Source organism: Chrysochloris asiatica, unplaced genomic scaffold (assembly GCF_000296735.1).
Source record: "Chrysochloris asiatica unplaced genomic scaffold, ChrAsi1.0 scaffold00494, whole genome shotgun sequence".
NCBI lineage: Eukaryota > Metazoa > Chordata > Mammalia > Afrosoricida > Chrysochloridae > Chrysochloris > Chrysochloris asiatica.
Genome location: NW_006409012.1, coordinates 58,238 through 77,343, shown reverse-complemented (window position 1 = coordinate 77,343; position 19,106 = coordinate 58,238). Strand labels below are relative to the sequence as shown.

General features: G+C 41.9%; 1 protein-coding gene across 1 annotated transcript in view; it reads right to left on the bottom strand.

Moving 5' to 3' along the window:
* Positions 1 to 6,498: 6,498 nt before the first annotated feature.
* The window catches only part of SLC25A15 (solute carrier family 25 (mitochondrial carrier; ornithine transporter) member 15), a 29,701-nt gene continuing 17,093 nt past the window's right edge, over positions 6,499 to 19,106 (bottom strand). Inside the window, exons 3-6 of the mRNA XM_006877420.1 lie at positions 12,641 to 12,778; positions 9,162 to 9,331; positions 8,251 to 8,409; positions 6,499 to 6,787 (exon numbers count right to left, since the gene is read on the bottom strand). Coding sequence (XP_006877482.1) covers positions 6,663 to 6,787; positions 8,251 to 8,409; positions 9,162 to 9,331; positions 12,641 to 12,778 — 592 coding nt within the window. The 3' untranslated portion in view covers positions 6,499 to 6,662. The remainder of the gene's footprint in view (positions 6,788 to 8,250; positions 8,410 to 9,161; positions 9,332 to 12,640; positions 12,779 to 19,106) is intronic.

Below are 19,106 nucleotides of genomic sequence, written 5' to 3'. Positions count from 1 at the left end.
TGTCAGTTTCTTCTTAGTTTTAATGTTTTCTTGTTCTACTTGGGTCTTCATTTTCGCGGTAAGTTGTGAAGTATTAACTTTGAAGTTGTCCTATAGTCTACTAATTTTTCCCTCCATTTAAGACAGTCTATTGTATCCTGCAATCTACCTGACCTCCTCACCACCTGGATCTCTGTTCCTAAATTTTCCCTTTCTTTGACATTATTATTATTTTGATCTTTGATAGGCCTCACAGGTCCTGTGAATTGTTGTAATTTTGTTCTGTTCTGAACTCTGTTATCTATCTACTGAGTACCAGGTGCTGTTGCCACATCTGTCAATCTCTGGTTGTTGTCTGTTCTTAGTGGTTTTCATTCCAAAGAACTCCCTTTAGGATGCTTTGAGCCACTGGAAATTGACTTTGACAAAGTATCTTAGCTTCTGTTTATCCTGGAATGTTTTGATTGCACCATTGTATTTGATTGATAGTTTTGCTGGGTAGACAATTCTTGGTTGGCAGGTTTGTTTGTTTGTTTTTCTTTTAGGGTTTTATATGTTTATAGGTTTCTGCTGAGAGGTCAGAACTTAATCTGATTTGCTTGCCTTTGTAAGCAACACTGCTCTTTTCCCTGGCTGCTTTTAGGATTCTCTCCTTGTCTTTGATTTTGGAGAGCTTGATTATGATATATATTGGTGATTTTCTTTTGGGATCTATCCTTCCTGGGGTTCATTCAGCTTCTTGAATGCTTATCTTCTCATCCTTCAAGCTGAAATTTTCTTCCAGAAGATTCTCAACTATCTCCTCTGTGGACTTATGGGATACTTCGGTTCCGGAATGCCAATATTTCTTAAGTTATTCCTCTTCATGTTGTCCAACATGATTCTTATTATTCTTTTTTCTGCTTGCTCTTCTATCTTAGCAGTATTGAGAAATTTGTCTTCCAGCTTGCTGGTTCTGGCTTCCAACTCAATTCTACTTCTTTGCTCTTTCAGTGTATTGTCCATTTATGATATTTTATTATTAATCATCTGGACCTCTTCTTGCAGGTTTTAAATTGTTTCCAATGCTATATCTATCTTGTTTGATTGTTCCTGTAGCACTTTCCTGACTTCTTATTTTCCTCCACCTCTCTGTGGAGCATTTGGATTTGTCTCCATATCATTCTTCTAAATTCCATCTCAGGCAGATCAAAAACCTGCACTTCTTCTAATGGGTAGTCTATGTCTGCCTCCAGTTCATTTGTCTCAATTACTCTTTTATGTTTTGAAACATGTGCTGAAATCTTTTGTTGTTTTTTCTTGGACATTTTCAAGTTAGATGTGTTTTCAATGATTAAATGAATGTGTTGTTAAGCTTACTGTCTCCTGGTGGTTGTGATCTGGAGATAGGCCTCCCTTTTCACATCTCTCATTACTCAGCTGCAAGCTATCTTAGCAAGTGTTGGCTATCTGTGTAATCCCTAGAAGCTGGCATTGGCTCCTGTCCAGATGGTGGCATATTATGGGGGATGCTTGTAGCTTGGCTATATAGCCATGATTGCTATCTCTTCTTGGGTAATCTAGGCAGGGAAAGCTCCCACCAAAAGGACCAAAAACAGATACAATATAAAAGCAGAGACAAAAACCACCACAAAAAAACCAAACTATAACCATATCCGACTGTCCAGTAACTTTTGCTGTGCAGCTCAGTGTGCATGTATAGTAGAAACCTGTGTCCACTTACTCAGGCCCCTCCTCTAGTCACCAACATGGAGGTGCACAGAAATGAATGGAAGAAATATTGTCCATTATTTTTATCTCTGAAGGTCAGTTATGTATCTGCATATGCACAGTGTAATTCTCAAAATGACTGCATCCTTGTATATAGTAGTTGGTGTTGGCTTTTGCCTTTTATGTTGGGGTTTTACGAGGTGCAAATACAGTTTGGCTGTATGGCCAGATCTGCTGTCTCTTGTTAGGTAAGGCAGGAATAAAGGGTCCCACCCAGGTCAATTTTAGGGCTAAGTCCCAGAGTCAGACGTCATAAGAAGTAGTCAAAGTATTAGTTTCTGGGACCGATCAGGTTTTCAAGTATTTCCTCTTTGCACTGTGGGAAAATTGTACCCTGTGGGTGCAACGCTGGGCCCTTTTGGGGGTGTGCTCCCACCCACTTGAAGGTGCCTGGGCTGGTCAGAGAGAATGCAACAGGGGAGAGGAGGAAAGAAAAGTGAAAAAAGCCATCGCACCTTTTTCCAGATGCTGCTCCATGGCTTTAGCACTGTATCAGCCTGGCTGTGTGCCTGACCTCTGATCTCAGCCCAGGCTGAGGAGCCCACAGGCAGCATCCCGATCAATTCAGAAATCACCATGTATTCCTGCTACAGATTTCTCCACTGGCAGGCACCAAAAACTGATGCCCTTACTTTGTGTTAGATCTAAAACATTGGAACTGTTCAGGCAAAGCACCTTCTTTTTTTTTTTTTTCATGCTTCCACTGAGGAGGCTCCCCTGCCTGTCTCTGCTTCTCCTGACCCCAAACTGAAAGTCTCTCCCTTCCATCTTCTTTTGATGTTTCCTTCATCACTCAATATTTTTCCCATGTTGTTTTTATTGTTGTGCAGTGCCATCGAGTCAGTTCTGACCCATAGCTACCCTGTATGGGATTTCCGAGGAGCAGCTGGTGAGCTTGAACCACCGACCTTGCAGTGCAAACGGCTTTTTGCAGTGTGGCACATTAACCCACAGCGTCACACCAGGACTCCCATAAAACCCTTTCATATTTAAGCTGAAGCCTGAGTTGTCTTCAGTTCTTCTTGAGAAATGCTGAGCGTGTTCATCCCTTTGGGTTTTCGAACTCCAGGTCTTTGAACATTTCATTATATTTTACTTCACCTTCTCAAGCTGCCCTTTGGATGTTTTTGTTCAGCTTTTATTAATCATTTCTTCCTTTCACTTTAGCTACTATATGTTCAAGAGCAAATTCCAGAGTCTCTTCTAACATCCATTTTGTGATTTCTTTCCTGTCTTTTTAATGACCTTTTGTTTTCTTCATGTATGATGCTCTGATGTCATCCTACAACTCATCTGGTCTAGTGTTCAATCAAATCTATTCTTGAACTAGTCTCTAAATATAGTTGGGATATACTCAGTGTTAGAATCTTGGAGTGGCACTACAGGATAATGCGCTGGACTGCAATGTCAGTTTGAGCCACAAGGTCAGCCATTCAAACCCACTAGCTGCTCCTTGGAAACACAGGGTCACTACAAATCATTACAGACTCAACAGCACTTAACAACATACTCAATATATTAGGAATTGTTCTAATTTTCAACTTCAACTAGAGTGCACATATAAGCAATTGGTCTGTTCCACATTTGGCGCCTGGCCTTGTTCTGATGATACTGAGCATCTCCATAGTCTTTCCAAATATGTAGTGTATTTAACTCCTGTATATTCTATCTGGTGAGGCCCAACTGTGTAGTTATGTTGTTTAAAAACAAAAAGGTGTTTCCAGTAAATAGGTTGTTGGTCTTGCAAAATTCTATCATGTGATAGCTGGTGTCACTTCTATCACCAAGACCATCATTTCCATCTGCAGATCTTTCTTACTTGCAACACACAAGCTACTAACAAACTGACAGATAAGTGGTGGGCTAATGGAATAGACTCCTGGACACTGTTTGGGTTAATGGAATTATGATTTTAAACATTGTCATATAATTGGAATAATGAAATGTAGGAAGGTTACCATTAATGCCTTCCTCCAGAAAACTAACTGATGCTTAAGGTATGTGTAAGCTATTGCATTCCCCATGAATTGGAAAAATCCAGGGTTTAGTTTTTCATATGAAATGGTCAGAATGGAAAAATCCAAGGTTTAGCTTTTCATATGAAATGGTCAGATTGGGAAAATCCAGGGTTGTTTTTCATATGAAATAGTCAGTAGATTTCCATAGGCATGGATGTGTAAAGCACATGAAAACAACTTTGTATTCAAACACCAGGTAAATAATGATTCAAAACCTCACTTTCTGTAAACATGCTATTTTCCAATACTATGTTTTGTCCAGGGCCCTGGTGTGATACTGTAGGATAAGCACTGGACCGACTACTGCAAGGCTGGCAGTTCAAACCTACCAGTAGCTCTTGGAAATCCAATGTAAAGCTGCTATGAGTCAGAACTGACTTGCTGGTACACGTTTTATCTGGAGTATAGATCTGATATGGTATAAATGGTATCCCAATACTAAATATGAATTAAACAGAACGAAAAAATTCTCCATTCCTCATTCCCAAGCACTCTAACTTGCATCTAACAATTTCTCTTTCATTAACTCTTTAATGGACATGTGAAAACAAGGCCTGCTACTAACAGGACTAACAGACTCGCTCACAGCCATGAAGCAGGTGGCCTGTGGATTGACATTTTATTTTCTTCTGCTAGTGTGTTTTCTATTAGGCCTATAAGGATAAGCACCAATCATTAGCTACTGACCAAGTGAATATGAAGAAACAAGTCAAAAGCATTTTCCTTGTTGGGGGTGAGGAGTAGAATGGGATGGAAGCCCAGCCTGCAGCTGTCATGCACACTGGGCACCGTGTCGAGTGTCTCCTCCCCAATATCTACAAGAGCCCTGCCGGCACCGTTGCCCTGGTGTCCTTGTTTTCAGCACTGTGGTTCAGAGGCCACCGAGGTTTCAAGCAGAGCACAACATTGAAAGAAACAAGAGGCAGAGCAGATTTACTTTCTGCTGACAGTGACAGACACACATGGCATAGACTTTTATAGAAATGGCCAGTGTCTGCATGCTCGCAGCTTTGCAGGCTGTGTGAGAACACTTTTTATTGGTTTTATAGCAGTATGGAATGATGAAGCTTGCTTTAGTGGTGGCAAGAATGACCATATGGCTAAAGAACAGACCCTGGGGATCAGATGACCTGTACACACACAAATCTAAGGTAAAACTTTATTAAAATTACATTTCTTATTTGTCAGTACTTTAAAGTCAGACCTCATGTACAATCATCATTAAAAATTCTATCAGTACCAAACTGTGGAAGGCTCCAGCACTTTGAAAACAGGGCTGAGAGTTCTGAGCCACAAGGGTAAACTTGAGACTGGGTTAGCCCTGACATTATCGCTGCAGAATGCAAGGACTAAGTTCTGCCAGTTCTGCCACAGCGAGGAACTGATGAAAGGATTTCATTCATGAACGCTGCAGCACTGTCACTTGATCACCAGACATGAGGTTTCTGTCCCTGGAAAGACTTATGACTGGTAGAGACAGAGGACAGTTGGTGGGCCAAAATGGGTCCACAGAATACTTGAGAATCCTCATCAGGCCAGAAGCCTAGAGCTACTATCAGTCATGTGAGTCTCCATCAAAGCATAGCAGCACAGTCTCATCCCTTGAGCCCCTTCCTCACTCTGAAACCCAGCAGAGAGAAGAAGGGAAGTTGGTGCAGGTGGAGGTAATGCTGCTTCCCATAATCCTGATGCTCTAGATTATACCCAACAAGAGAGTCAGAGTGAGGAGTGTGATCCCACTTAGAAGATGATGGTTCTACTTCAAATGAGAGTAGAGTATCTTGGGAATATCCAGGATGCCTATCTTGAAACTTAACAATGTGGAGGCTATGCCAGAATGAAACAGGAATATTCTACTAAAAATCCTGATGAGTATTTTAGTTTTAAAGTACCACACAGAAACTTTAAAACTTTAACTGCTTAATATGGTACACATACTAAGCTGACTTTTAAAGTGACCTTACATCTTGAATGGGTTAAGCAATCATACATAACATGGGTTGTTGGTGGTGGTGTTGTTAAGTGCCACTGAGTCGGTTCTGACCCATAGTGACACTGTATAGGGTTTCCAAAAAGCAGCTGGTGAATTTGAACCACCGACCTTGTGGTTCACACTGACCTTGTAGTCCAGCACACTACCCTGCAGTACCACACCAGGACTCCATAGCAGGGGTTGTTGTTGTTAAGTGCCGTTGAGTCGGTTCCCACCCATAGTGACCCTGTGTAGGGTTTCTGAGGAGCAGCTGGTGAGCTTGAACTGCCGACCCTGCAGTTCAAATGGCCCTGCAGTCTGGTGCATTAACCGACCTTTTGTCTGCCAAGGGTCATTTGGATATTTATAACATTACTTAATATAAATTTATGTTGCTATGAAAAAACCTCCTAGATTTACTGAATTTTGAGTCCTGCCTGTGGCTGCCTTGGCAGGGTCAGACCAAATGATTTTGTGGCTTATATGGCCTATGGGCCAGATGTTCCCCACCCGATTTATAACTATCTTCATAAATCATGCTCAAGTCTGTTTTTTTCTGATGAAATTGTGTATTTCACAACACACAGCCATCCAAAGTCAAGTGCACATACAGGTTCAAACAAAAGTACTAGGCTGTATTTAGCCTTTCAGAGTAAGTGCATAGGGCTGCTGGCTCACACAGTCTAGTTCACCAATGGTAAGAACAGCAATTACTCTGTTTTAATAAAATTATGGGCAGAATTTATATGACATAAACTAGACGTCCTTCCATAAAGTTTAAGATTTAGGGTAAAAGAAGGGAAAACAAAAACACGAAATTCTCATGAAAAATAATTCCACATAGTTCTTGTACTCTGTGAAACCCTGAGATGAACTGTATTCTCTCAAACATGTGTACTTGGGTCCAGTTCCCAAGTTGAACCTCAGTGAGCTTCAAACTGGCTCATCATCAACTTCCTGCTGTATTCGTAGGCCAAAAACAGTGCCCCATTGGCAGGGAACGCACGAATCATAGTAGGTTTCAGTCCAGAATACAAGGCTGTTATTCCTACAAAATAATATAGATACAATAAGATAATACAGTATAAAAGTGTGAACAAAGACTGAGACAATCCCCTTCTTGAAGATTCCCACACAGCTGCAGAACACAGATATTTTCACGCTCTATAGAGCATCACCAAAGCCAAAAAGCAATGAAAGCATGCATTTCCAGATGTCCCTAAATAAACTCATGGAAACAAGGACACTTATCAGGCCTCCCAGATAAGCTCATTCATGCCTGGTTAAATTCTGGTAAATGCCTTGGGCAGAGCTGAGGCCTTACGAGGCGAGACTGGAACTCCAGTTTTTGCATACTACTATATTATTACTAGGAGCTCTGGTAGTGTAGTGGTTACGAATCGGGCTGCGAACCTTAAGGTCAGCGGTTCGAAACTACCAGCCGCTCCGCGGGAGAAAGGTAAGGCTTTCTACTCCCGTAAAGATTTACACCCTCAGAAACCCTGTACAGGGTTGCTATGGGTCGGAACCGACTCCTACAGCACTTAACAACAACAACAATATTATTACTGGAGTCCTGGTGTGGCACTGCAGGAGAATGAGCTGGACTGCACGGTCATTTGAGCTGCAAGGATGGCAGCTCAAACCCACCAACTGCACCTCAGAAACCCTATACAGGGTCACAATGAATCAGAACCGACTCGACAGTACTTAAAAACAACAGCAGCAAATATTATTATTGGGAGTCCTTCGTGTGGTACTGTAGGATAAACACTGAACTGCAAACTGTGCTAACCACAAGGTCAGCAGTTCAACCCCTCAGTCACTCTATATAGGGTCCCTATGAGTCGGAACCAACTTGATGGCATGCAACAACATTACTGGGAGTCCTGGCAGGATAAGGACTGGAGTGCTAACTGCAAGGTCTGTGGTTCAAACCCACCAACCGTTCCTTGGAAATCCTACACAGGGTCACTAAGAGTAGGGACTGACTTGAAGGAACTTAATGACAACAACAATATACTATTGTACTCCAGAGTTTTACGATGCAGTAGTGGGTGCTGGAATAACAGGTTTCATACAGTTGGCTTTATACAAATCCTGACTTAGAAAATCCTTACCCTCCTGCTTAATTTTAAAAACTGATTCACCTTCAGAAATAAATAAATCCATGGTGGTATGGTTAGATCACCTGATAATATCTATGTTATGTAAAGCAGGTGAGTGTTAACCTCAAAGCATTTGCACCCTTAGGCAAAGTCCATGTTTTTTAAAACTCTTTCCAGAGGATCTATAACAAACCAATAGGAATGTTAAGAAAGATTAAGGGTTATAAGAGCTAAAGCAAAGAATCAAGAAAGACAAATCCACAAATTTCAGTTCATCCATACCACAGAACAGCATTCAAGATGGACAAAAAGGCCAATCAAAGGAGATAAACCTCCAGGACTATCAATGAGAAGACCACACACTCCAGACATACCTACTCTTTTCTTGCAATCAGTGACTCACCTTCATTTTTCAGTACACTTACAAAAGTTCCAATAAAGCCCGCCTGTTTTCCAGACATGGAAAGAACCTGAATTCTAGATTTGATACAGTCCACTGGGTATACAGCCAGCCAGAGGCAAATTCCACCCACTCCACCACTTAACATCAAAGGGACAGGGCCTGGAAAAGAAAAGAGCAAACAGTATTTTGTCTCTAGAACAAGCGACATGTCCCAGGTCACTACAGTAATGGCTACAGGTCAGTGAAAACACAAACACAAATCCTGAGAAGTGCAATTCTGGGTCTCTTCAGGACAAGAAGTCCTAGTGAGGGCTGTTTCAGGCTGCTAGGAGGCACTGGCCCATAGGTGACCAGCTGGCCCACAGCAGGTGGCAACACTTTACCAAGATGAGAAAAGAGGTTAAAGACCATAGCCACATCTTTTTCAGCTTTCTCAAAGTATTTTTAATACTTTAACATTTTCTTCCTTTAAAAAGCCACGATTCTCTTATTAAACCCAAAGTTAAATCTAGGTTCTTTTAAACAGATCAACATCACTGAAAGGAGATAAGAAAAAAATAACTCACTTAAGTGACTCAAGCATTCCATACACTTGTGTCAAACAGAATAAGATTATTTATAGTGATTTCCCCATGAGAAAATAATTTCTGTATTTCTTATCCCCCTAAATTAGATCCAGAGCAAATTACCCAGTTTTACTCCAGTAAATTTGGGAGGTGCTGCTCCAGCCTCTAGTCTGGGGGAATTGTGAGGCCAAGAGGAAGGATGCTAGCTAGTGGTATCCTACATTGCCTTCCTTTATCAAGAAACTCCTAGTGCTAGACAGGCCTCACCACCAGAGGGCGCACAATGCCAAGAGACCAGCAGCAGCCACGTCACTAGTGAGGGAAAACATACTCAACTATTCTTACCTAGTTCATCTTTTGACCTCCCAGATGCAAAAAACGACCGACTCAGTTCATAGCCGCCGAAGAAGAAAAAATAGCCCGGTACTTCTCGAAGTAAAGTGCTTGAGAGTCCATGGTAGAAGCCCAACGGGCCATCCTTCCTAAGGATACTCTTCACAACAGACCAAACTGTACTGGGAGGAGAAAGTGAGCAAGATAGTTATGGTAGTGATGATGCATGGAGGGGATAGTGATCATTGCAATGAAACAAAATACGATAGGATGAAAGTAAAGATAATGTTCACCCATGGAAACTAACACATAATTCACACAGAAAACTTTTTTTTAAAAAGATAGTTATTGCAGATACCCAGTCAGTGGACTGTTTAGGCCCGTGAGGAAAGCACTGACTTCACATACAGAGGGGCCAGCCTTCTGTGGAAAGTATTTTAGAGATGTACAAATACTTACATATACTATGTGACAAGTCTTGTCACCTACATTATTCCATGGTAAACAGTTTATTAAAATAGCTGCATACATCTCTAGATTCGATTCACATTCTCAGATACATAAAAGGGCTAATGCCCATTTTTCTATAATGAAATAAGGAGAATTAAAGTTACTTAAGGAGTTGCTCAAACTCACCAAGAATAAAATGGTATTTTATTAGCCCATTCCCTTACCTACCCCCAACTCCTATCTCTTCTTTTTTTTCCTGTGGTGTTTTATGGGAATTCATTCAGTGCTTGGTGGCAGTGGTTATGTGCTGTGGAGTTGGTTCCAACTCATAGTGACCCTGTACAAGGTTTCTGAGGTTGTAAATCTTTACGGAAGCCTCATCTTTCTCCTGGTAGTTTCAAACTGCTGACCTTGAGATTAACAGGCCGACTCGTAACCACTATGCTACCAGAGCGCCTTCGTTCAGTGTGTAGGGTTTTGTTTTAGAGCAGAGGCATGAGCAAAGAAGTCAATGTTACTTGACGGCAGACAAAAGATTTCTAAGATTTGACCTACAGCTGTTATGATGTGATGGTAATTGACCTTGAGTAGAACTAAGTCCTGCTACTGTAGCCACCAGAATACAGGGCCCCTTTCCATCGCCAGATTCCTTCTCCTGCTAACAGGGTTTCTTTCCATGAAGACCCAGAACAGATAACTCCAATCGGCTTGGAGAAAAGAAGGATCAAACACCAAGATAATAAAAGCCTCATGCTTTTAATGACAATCCTCCTTCTGAGGACTTCAGAAGGCTTCATCAGGTATTACTTCCTGCAATTCTGCTGGCATTCTAGACTGTGGAATGAAACAAAGCAATCCACCTCAACACAACCACCTGCCTTCCAATCCAGTCTTAAAAGCCCAAGGCTGCCAAATACCCCAGGCGTGGGTACTGTGATACTCAGAATATAAAGTCATATTTTGTATTTTATACATTCTTGCAAGGTGTCCATCTGCCTAAATTCTTTGGATTTAAAAATTACTTAAAAAAATATCTTAAGTATTATATGATCCAACTTATCTAAAGGATCTAGAATAGACAAATGCACAGAAATCACACTTCATTAGTGGTTACCACAGGTAAGAGGCAGGGGCAAGAGGTCTCACCGGTTAGGAGGCACTGAGCTGCTACTAAGACCGAGAAACTGTGGAAATACACAGCACAGCAGTGACAGTGCATAAGATGAATACGATTAAAGTCATTAAATTGTACATCTGAAGAGTGCAAAAATGGCAAATGTTTTCTTAAATACATATTTACTACAATAATAATAATAAAGCACATTAAACTACTTGAAAAGGATATGAGATAAACTTTCTAGGTGCTAGTAATATTTTACCTCTTAATCTGGCCAGTGCTACAAAGGCATGTTCATTTTACAAACTTGTTGTTTGTTTTTCTTAATCACATCTGTGTATGAATTCACATTATGGCATGTTATTTCAATACAGAGTTTAACAGTTACACTTTTAGATTTCTATAAGTATAAGTAACAGACTCAAGTGTGTTGGTAGGAAATCTCAGGGGTGCAGAAAATAGGTCTCTATCACAAACTCCACTCTCGCTGGGATGAGGCTAACCAACCTGGAGATCATCAATTTATCTACTGCTGTTTCCCAGGAGATGCACAGGCTTTGCGTTAACCGCCTAACAGCCAGGGTCAGAGCTCCTGTTAGCCAAGTATCAACGTAAATAAGCACGTTTTTGGATTAATAAAGGAAATACACTACTTTTGACTGATCAAATCCATCATGTTGTGTATGACATAAGCACCCGCATGGAATACCCAGAATCTTCTCACAAGACTGTGTAGTGATATGCTCCTGAAGGGCAGCTCTCCTTCACAAACTCCAGGGTAAATGCTTTCAGAACGTGAGTCCTTCCCACCGCTTGTGGGGGAGGAGAGGTAAAGGAAGAAGACCCTCTGATCTGGCTGGTCAGCATGAACACCTATGTGAGACCCTGGAACGGGCATCAATATTTATCTCAGAATCCAAACGGGCACTTGTTCAAGGCTCAACTCTCAGACACAAGTCGACTCAATAATGCTAACAGTGGGGACAAAACCAACTTCAAAGCTGTCTGCTATATGCCCCAAATGCAGTGAGGGGTGCTGTCTAGAGACCCAGGCAGTCAGAGGAGCTAAAGCTCCTGACTTCTCCACTTCTGGAGGAACATGGATTCTATGGGTTAGTAGGTCCAGCCATCACACAGTCCTTTCAGAAAATTAAGTTCTGACTAATTGGGGAAAGCATTCTAGAAAACACAATTGTGACAGTTAAGGTTTTGTGGCAACTTTGGTGGATTCTCAGTGGTTTGGCAGTTAAGATGTAGTAATCTCCCATGTGTGGTGCTGTAGAATAAGCACTGGACTGGCAACCACCAAGTCAGCAGTTCAAACCCACCGGCTGGTCTTAGAAACTCTATAAAGGGTGAGAACCAACTCAACAGCACACAACAACAACACCCCCCCCCCCATGATGAAATCTAATGTAATGTCATCGTGGCCATGGCGAGATCTGGTATGAGCAGCCAGTCACTTGAAAGGACATTTCCTCAGGGGTGTGGCTTGCAGCATCTTTCATCCTACAAAAGGAGAGAGAAGTGAGCAAAGATGACCCACTACCATCAAGAAAGAAGAGCCGAGAGTGGAGTGTGTCCTTTGGACCTGTGACATTCTAGAGCCAGGCAAAGACTGATGCCAAGACACATGGAAATCTCCAAAAAATGCTGGGCCTACAGAGGCTGAAAGGAGACAAGGCCTGCCTTTAAGTCAGTACTCCGGGTTCGGACTTCTAGCCTCCTAAACTGAGAAAGAATACATTTCTGTTAGTTCAAGCCATCTACCTGCAGTATTCCTGTTATATAATTAACTAAGGCAATGATCAAGAATATTTTGGAATAGATATGTGTCCATGTCTGCCACTTGGTTACAATATAAAATTAAATAAATACACCAAGGCAACAGAGGCCTGAGTGCTTGTGCCCGAGTGGTGCTTACTTCTGGCTCGCTGCTATCTTTCCTGATGTCTCCATCTCATACATGGTCTGCAGCCGACACTTCACCAGCTCCGTAGGGCAGAGCACCAGTGCAGCAAATGCAGAGGCGAAGGATCCGGCAGCCGCATTCTGAAGGTCACTGAAAGGACACAAGCACAGGAGACAGTGGCTGTCGGGTCACTCTTCCCTCTGACACCTGCCACGTAGAAGGCACCAGGGGAGGTAGAGAGAGCAACAGTGAGGAAGGGAAATGCCTCCTAGCACCCACCAGAAACACCACACGCTGCTCCATCCATAGTTGCATGGCCTATGAAGGTGAGAGCAATACCTCAATTTCCAGATGGGCAGAATGGTGCTTAGAGGTGATGTGTATGTGCCCAAGACCCACAGTGAACAAGTGGAAGATGACTCAGGTTGACAGGAAAATCCATACTCTTTTTATGAGACAAGTTATACAAACTAGCACCATGTCATGAAAGATTGAGGAAGAAAATTACCCCCAGTACCACCACTCAAATACATGCACCATTCACACTCTGGTATAAAAGTCAAACCAGGCTCTGAAACAATCTCAACATGTGGTGTGTAATGGAACTGCCTAAAACACCCAGAATAACAAGGTAACAAATGTTGTAGCCAAGCCAGACCATGCCCCCGCTCAGCTGATGACCTCCTCACTCTTACAGCAGGGAGGCAAGAGGAGGTACAGTGGAGCTGTGGGGTCAACAGTTGTAGGGGAGATAGTTACAGTGAAAATCTAATCTAAATCGGGAGTGAATGGACATAAATTTAAAAATCACATAACCCCTTACAGGTTTTAGCACTACCAGCCACTGTCTCCAGTGGGATTACAAAATTAGAATATGGTAAGAGTTCAAGAATATGAAGGGAAGTCTGAGAAATAAATGCTAGAAAGACTTCTCTGAGGATGAAAAAAACAAAAACAAAAAACAGGCGCTACTGAGTCAATTCTAAGTCCTGACAACTCTGTTTGTGTCAAAGTAGACCTGGGCTCCAGAGGGTTTCCAATGGCTGATCCATTGGAAGCAGGTCACAAGGTCTTCCTTACAAGGCATCTCTGGGAGACTCAAACATCCAATCTTTCAGTTGACAGTTGAACACATTAACCATGTACACCACCCAGAGGCTCAAAAAAGAAAATCCCTTTTGCAATCCTGTCATTTTGGATGGGCTGATTCCTCGTAATGCAGACAAGATTGATCAATTCACAGCAGGACAATTGACTCCTGACATCCATTGAATGCCAGCATCTTATGGAATAACAAAAGGCCCCCAGGGGTGATGCCACACTCAACCAATTGCCCTAGGTAGAGAGAGCTGTGAACAAAAGTCTAATTGTACCTAAACACTCAATGTTCCTCACGTTACAGTAGTATTAAACACAAGTACAGAATCAAGTCCCTAAGCTATGGCTCTGGCCTTTGCTGTGGTGGGGCCACCAGGGGGCCAGTCTCTCCTACACCCATGGCCCTAAGAAGTTGGCTTGGAGTCAAAAGCTTGCTTTCAAGAGGACGTCACTGCTTCAAAGCACTGGACTACCTTTGGATCCTGGAGAATGAAACATAAGATCAGATAAGAACTAGATACACACAGATTTATGGAATGTAGAAATATTGTCAAATGCTATTGGGGCCATTTCTTCTTCTCACTTCATTCCAACTAAGCTTCAGATGGCTCCTGAGGTCCTACGGCCAACCTGCAGGGCCATAGGTGGCCTTTCTCAGGGCCTCTGTAAGTCAGCTGACACATAATAGTCAGCTAACTAAGGTCATTAAGCAGAGTGGCCTAAGTTTGTTGGAACAAAGGTAACAGTCAATAAATGTGAGATCTCTTATCCCCAAGCTGTGGTAAGGATGGCTTAGACTCCTGGACCAATGCCAAGCTTGCTATACAGGGCAATGAGCAGGCCAGATCAGATAGGCTGGGGATGTTGGCGTACTAACGAGGACTTTCATCTACCAGTGCACGCACATTTAAAACTGGAGTGGAAACAGCATAGGATGGGGTTTTGTAAGAATCAACTGTTTGTCTCCCATTCAACAAACATGTATCTGAACATTTCTGCTGTGGAAGACTCTGAGCCAAAGGTCAAGCCTTAGTCAGTGTCCTCCCAGGGACAGGCAAATATTTACCCTCCTACAGGAGCTCTGGTAGCGTAGTGGTTACGAATCGGGCTGCGAACCTTAAGGTCTGTGGTTCGAAACTACCAGCCGCTCCGCGGGAGAAAGATGTGGCTTTCTACTCCCGTAAAGATTTTCACCCTCGGAAACCCTGTACAGGGTCGCTATGGGTCGGAACCGACTCGATGGCACTTAACAACAACAACAACAACACAGAAATCCCAGCAGACTCTCACAAGCAGTGCTGCCCTCTTCTGCTCTTGCTCTTGCTCATACTGCCTTCTAATCCGCCCTCTTCCAAACAATTCCAGCTGCCCAAGGTGATTCTGAGCATACTGTTCTCTGTACCTGTTTCCATCCTTAAGACAAGAGACTAACCCTGGGTTTGCTCATCTCTGTGTCAGAGCTTTGCAAACTCGGAGGCAGTAACAATCACTGCAGGATGAAAAAGTCCTGTGCTCAGAAGATGAGTGCTGGCTTAGAACAAGTTAAGCAGGATGGTTTCTGGAACAAATAGAATAACATGTACATGACTCAGATAACTGCCATGTCCACAGAGGAGTTCTCTGCTCTCTGCCATATTGCCCAGCCCTCTTTGAGGGACGCCAATTTGATATTCTGACAACCATAATCCATAGCTATTGAGTCCAATCCAACTCTTAATGACTGTGTAGGAGAGTATAGAACTGCTCCACAGCGTTTCCCAGGCTGTAAATCTTTATGGAAGCAGACTGCCAGATCTTTTCCCAACAGTGACTAGTTGGCAGCTGACCTTTCTGTTGGCAGCCTAATGCTTTACCCACTGCACCAACAGGGCTCTTTGCTCTGAAGGCAGTGCAGAGGGATGCAGCTGTCGGAATTACGCTATTTATCAGCAGAGCACTGTGCTCTTCCTTCTCTTCCTTCTGTTCACAGCCTAAGAAACCAAAGGTTGGAGGCACCTTGGAAGATAGGCCTGGCAATCTAAAACGACAGGTCATTGAATACCCATGGAGCACTGCTCTACTGACATACATGGGGCCATCATGAGTCAGAGTTGAGTTGACATCAACTGATTTTTTAACTTCTGTATACTTTGGGAGCCCTGCTAGCATAGTGAATTATGAGCTGAGCTACTAACCTCAAGGTAAGCAGTTCAAATCTACCAGTCACTTCACAGGAAAAAGATGACACTTTCTGCTCCTGAAAAGATTTATATCTCGGGAACCCTCTGCAAGATCTCTATGAGTTAGAACTGACTTGAGGGCATAAAGCCACCAGACATGTGCTTGAGGGTTCCACATGCAGCCTCTTCTTTAGCTCAGTGTCCCTGAAAAGGACACGTTTGGACCTTCAGCCGTCCCCAGCATACAGTTCTATGTAAAAGGGGATCTACTTCATCACAAGACCTGTAATTGCAATCAGCTCTCCAACTCCTACTGACACAACCAGTGAGGCTACCCTTTGCCACCATGATGCTAATGTGACCTTTTTAAAGGATTCAGAAATACACCAGTGTCCATGGGTGGAATCACTAACCATCCCAGGGGTTTCTGGATCATTTCAGTCTCAGGATAATAAATGCCTAAGAGATGACCCAACACAAGTCTCGTCTCATGAGTTTAGCAGGCAGCTTCTGGAAGTTTCTCAGATGCCTCAGACCCTTCCTAAAATCTTAAGTTTCTCCTCAAATACATTTGAGTTGGGAAACTCCTTCCAATCCTCTACAGTTTGGGGATGACATGGAACTCACAAGTTGGGTTCCCAGTTGTATCTATGGTTTAAACCCAGCACTTCTGCCCATGGAGGCAGTGACATAACCAGAACACACTCCTGAAGAACAAAAGAACATCTAGGTAGCTCACGCTCAACTTTCCTTTGTTGTATGTACTGAGTATGTATTTCCAAGTTTGCATGATGAACCTCTATTCATAGGTCACATGATCCTATCTCACAGAAGATCCAAAAGAATCTGTAAGAAAACTTCCAGAGTGAATAGAGAAATTTAAGAAAGTTGCAAGGCAAAAGTCAACAATCTTAAATCAGCTGGGTTCCTATACACCAGCAATAAGAAATCTGAAATGGAATTAAAGAAATCATTTCCATTTACAATAGCATCTAAGAGAATAATATACCTAGGAATAAATATAACCAGGAATATGAAAGACTTATACAATGGAAATTATAAAACATTGTTTAAAAAATTAAAAAATAATAAATGGAAAGCTGTTCCACGTCATGGATTGAAAGACTTCATAGTGTTAAGATGTCAATACTACCCAAATTGATCTACAGAGTCAACACAATCCTGATCAAAATTCCAACAGCCTTCTTACAGAAAAGGAAAAACTAATCGTTAACTCTATACAGAATGGCAAGAAGCCCCAAATAATTAAAGCAATGCTGGAAAAGAACAAAGTAGGAAGATCTACATTTCCTGATTTAAAGACATATTATATATCTACATATCAAAACAGCCTGTTATTGGTATAACAAAAGACACTCAGACCAGTGGAACAGAACTGATGGTTCAGAAATAAATCCATACATCTATGGTCCACTGGAGTCCTGGTGTGGCACTGTGGGTTAATGTGCTGGGCTGCAAAGTCAGTTTGAACTGCAAGATCAGTGGTTCAAGCTCACCATCTGATCCTTGGAAACCCTACACAGAGGGTTGCTGTGGGTCGGAACAGACTTGACGGCACTCAACAACAGCAACATGAGCCACTGATTTTTTTTAAAAAGAGTGCTAAGACCATTTGATGAAGAATTTTTCATAAATGGTGCTGGGAAAATTGGATTTCCACATGCAGAATATTGAAACAGAAGCTAAGCCTCACACCATACAGAGAAACAAATTCAAAAGGGATCTAAGAACTAAATGTGCAAATTAAAACCATAAAATTATTAAAAGAAAACGCAGGAGCAACACTGTTGGGTCTAACTATTAACAATGGAATTTTTAATATAATAAAAACACAAACAGCAAAAAACAAAATAAATAAATGGTAACAAAAACTTTAAAACCTTTTGTTCATCAAAAGACTTTACCAAAAAAGTGAAAAGACAAGTCATGTAGTCAATAAAAATATAATTGTTGTTGTTAAGGGACATCACTATTAAAAACAACAATAAATGTTGGCAAGGTTGTAGGAAAATTGGAACCCTTATCTATTGCTGGTAGGAATATAAAATGGTATAGCCATTGTGGAAAACAGTGTAGTGTTTCCTCACAAAACAAAAAGTAAAACTACCATATGACCCAGTCTCTGGAAAAGGACATCAGGTATGGCAGAGAAACAGTGAAAAAGAGGGAGCCCCTCAACAAGATGGACTGACACAGTGGTGGCACCAGTGGGATCAAATATAGCAATAATTGTGAGGAGAGTGCAGTGTTTTACACTGTTGCATGTAGTATCACTGAGTCAGAATCGACTCGATGGCACCTGACATGACCCAGCAATCCTACTTCTAGGTATATACCCAAAAGACTTGAAAGCAGACACTCAAACAGATACTTTGGACACTTAATGTTCATTGAGCATTATTCACAACAGCCAAAAGATAGGAACAACCTAAATGTCAAGAAAGTAATGAATAAACAAAATGAGATACATACACACACAATGGAATACTACTCTCAGCCAGTAGGAGAAACGAGGTCTCAATATATGCTATAATACGAATGGAGCTTGAAGACATGATGTGGAATGAAGGAAGTTAATCACAAAAGGACAAATATTGTATGACTTAACTTTAATAAAAAGACTAGAAAAGACTAATGTTTGTTAGTTACCAGAAGCAGGAGGGAGGCAGGAAAGGAAATGTATCACTATGGAGTAGTGAGTTGCAGTTTAAGGTGAAGGAAACTCTCATTGATTAAGGGTATGGCTGACAGCTGATTAATGTAATTGCTGTCAAGGCATACAATTATATACCTGTAGAAAGTTGAATTGGCAAAAGTTGTATGATATGTTTACAACAAAGACCAAAAAAAAAAAAAGGACAACAACTATCTGCTGAGGTTGGCAACCAAGCACCTCGTGGGATTTTGTTGCTTGGTTTGGAAGTTTAGGATCATGGCTCTATGAGACTTCCATAATTGGCTTAATATGTTTAGTGCTTCTCTTCTAGCTCATTGTGAAGTGCCTGGGCTCTTAAAAGTTTACATGTGGCCACGAATGGTGGAACCAGTAGTCTCTATTCACCTGTGGCAATAGAAAAGGAAGGAAGAGTGAGGACCAGAAGAGGAAATGGAATGTGTGACGTACTGCCTCCACAAACAACTTCCTCCTTCACTATGAGCCCAGAAGAAATGATGCTGCCCAGCAACCACTACTATATAAT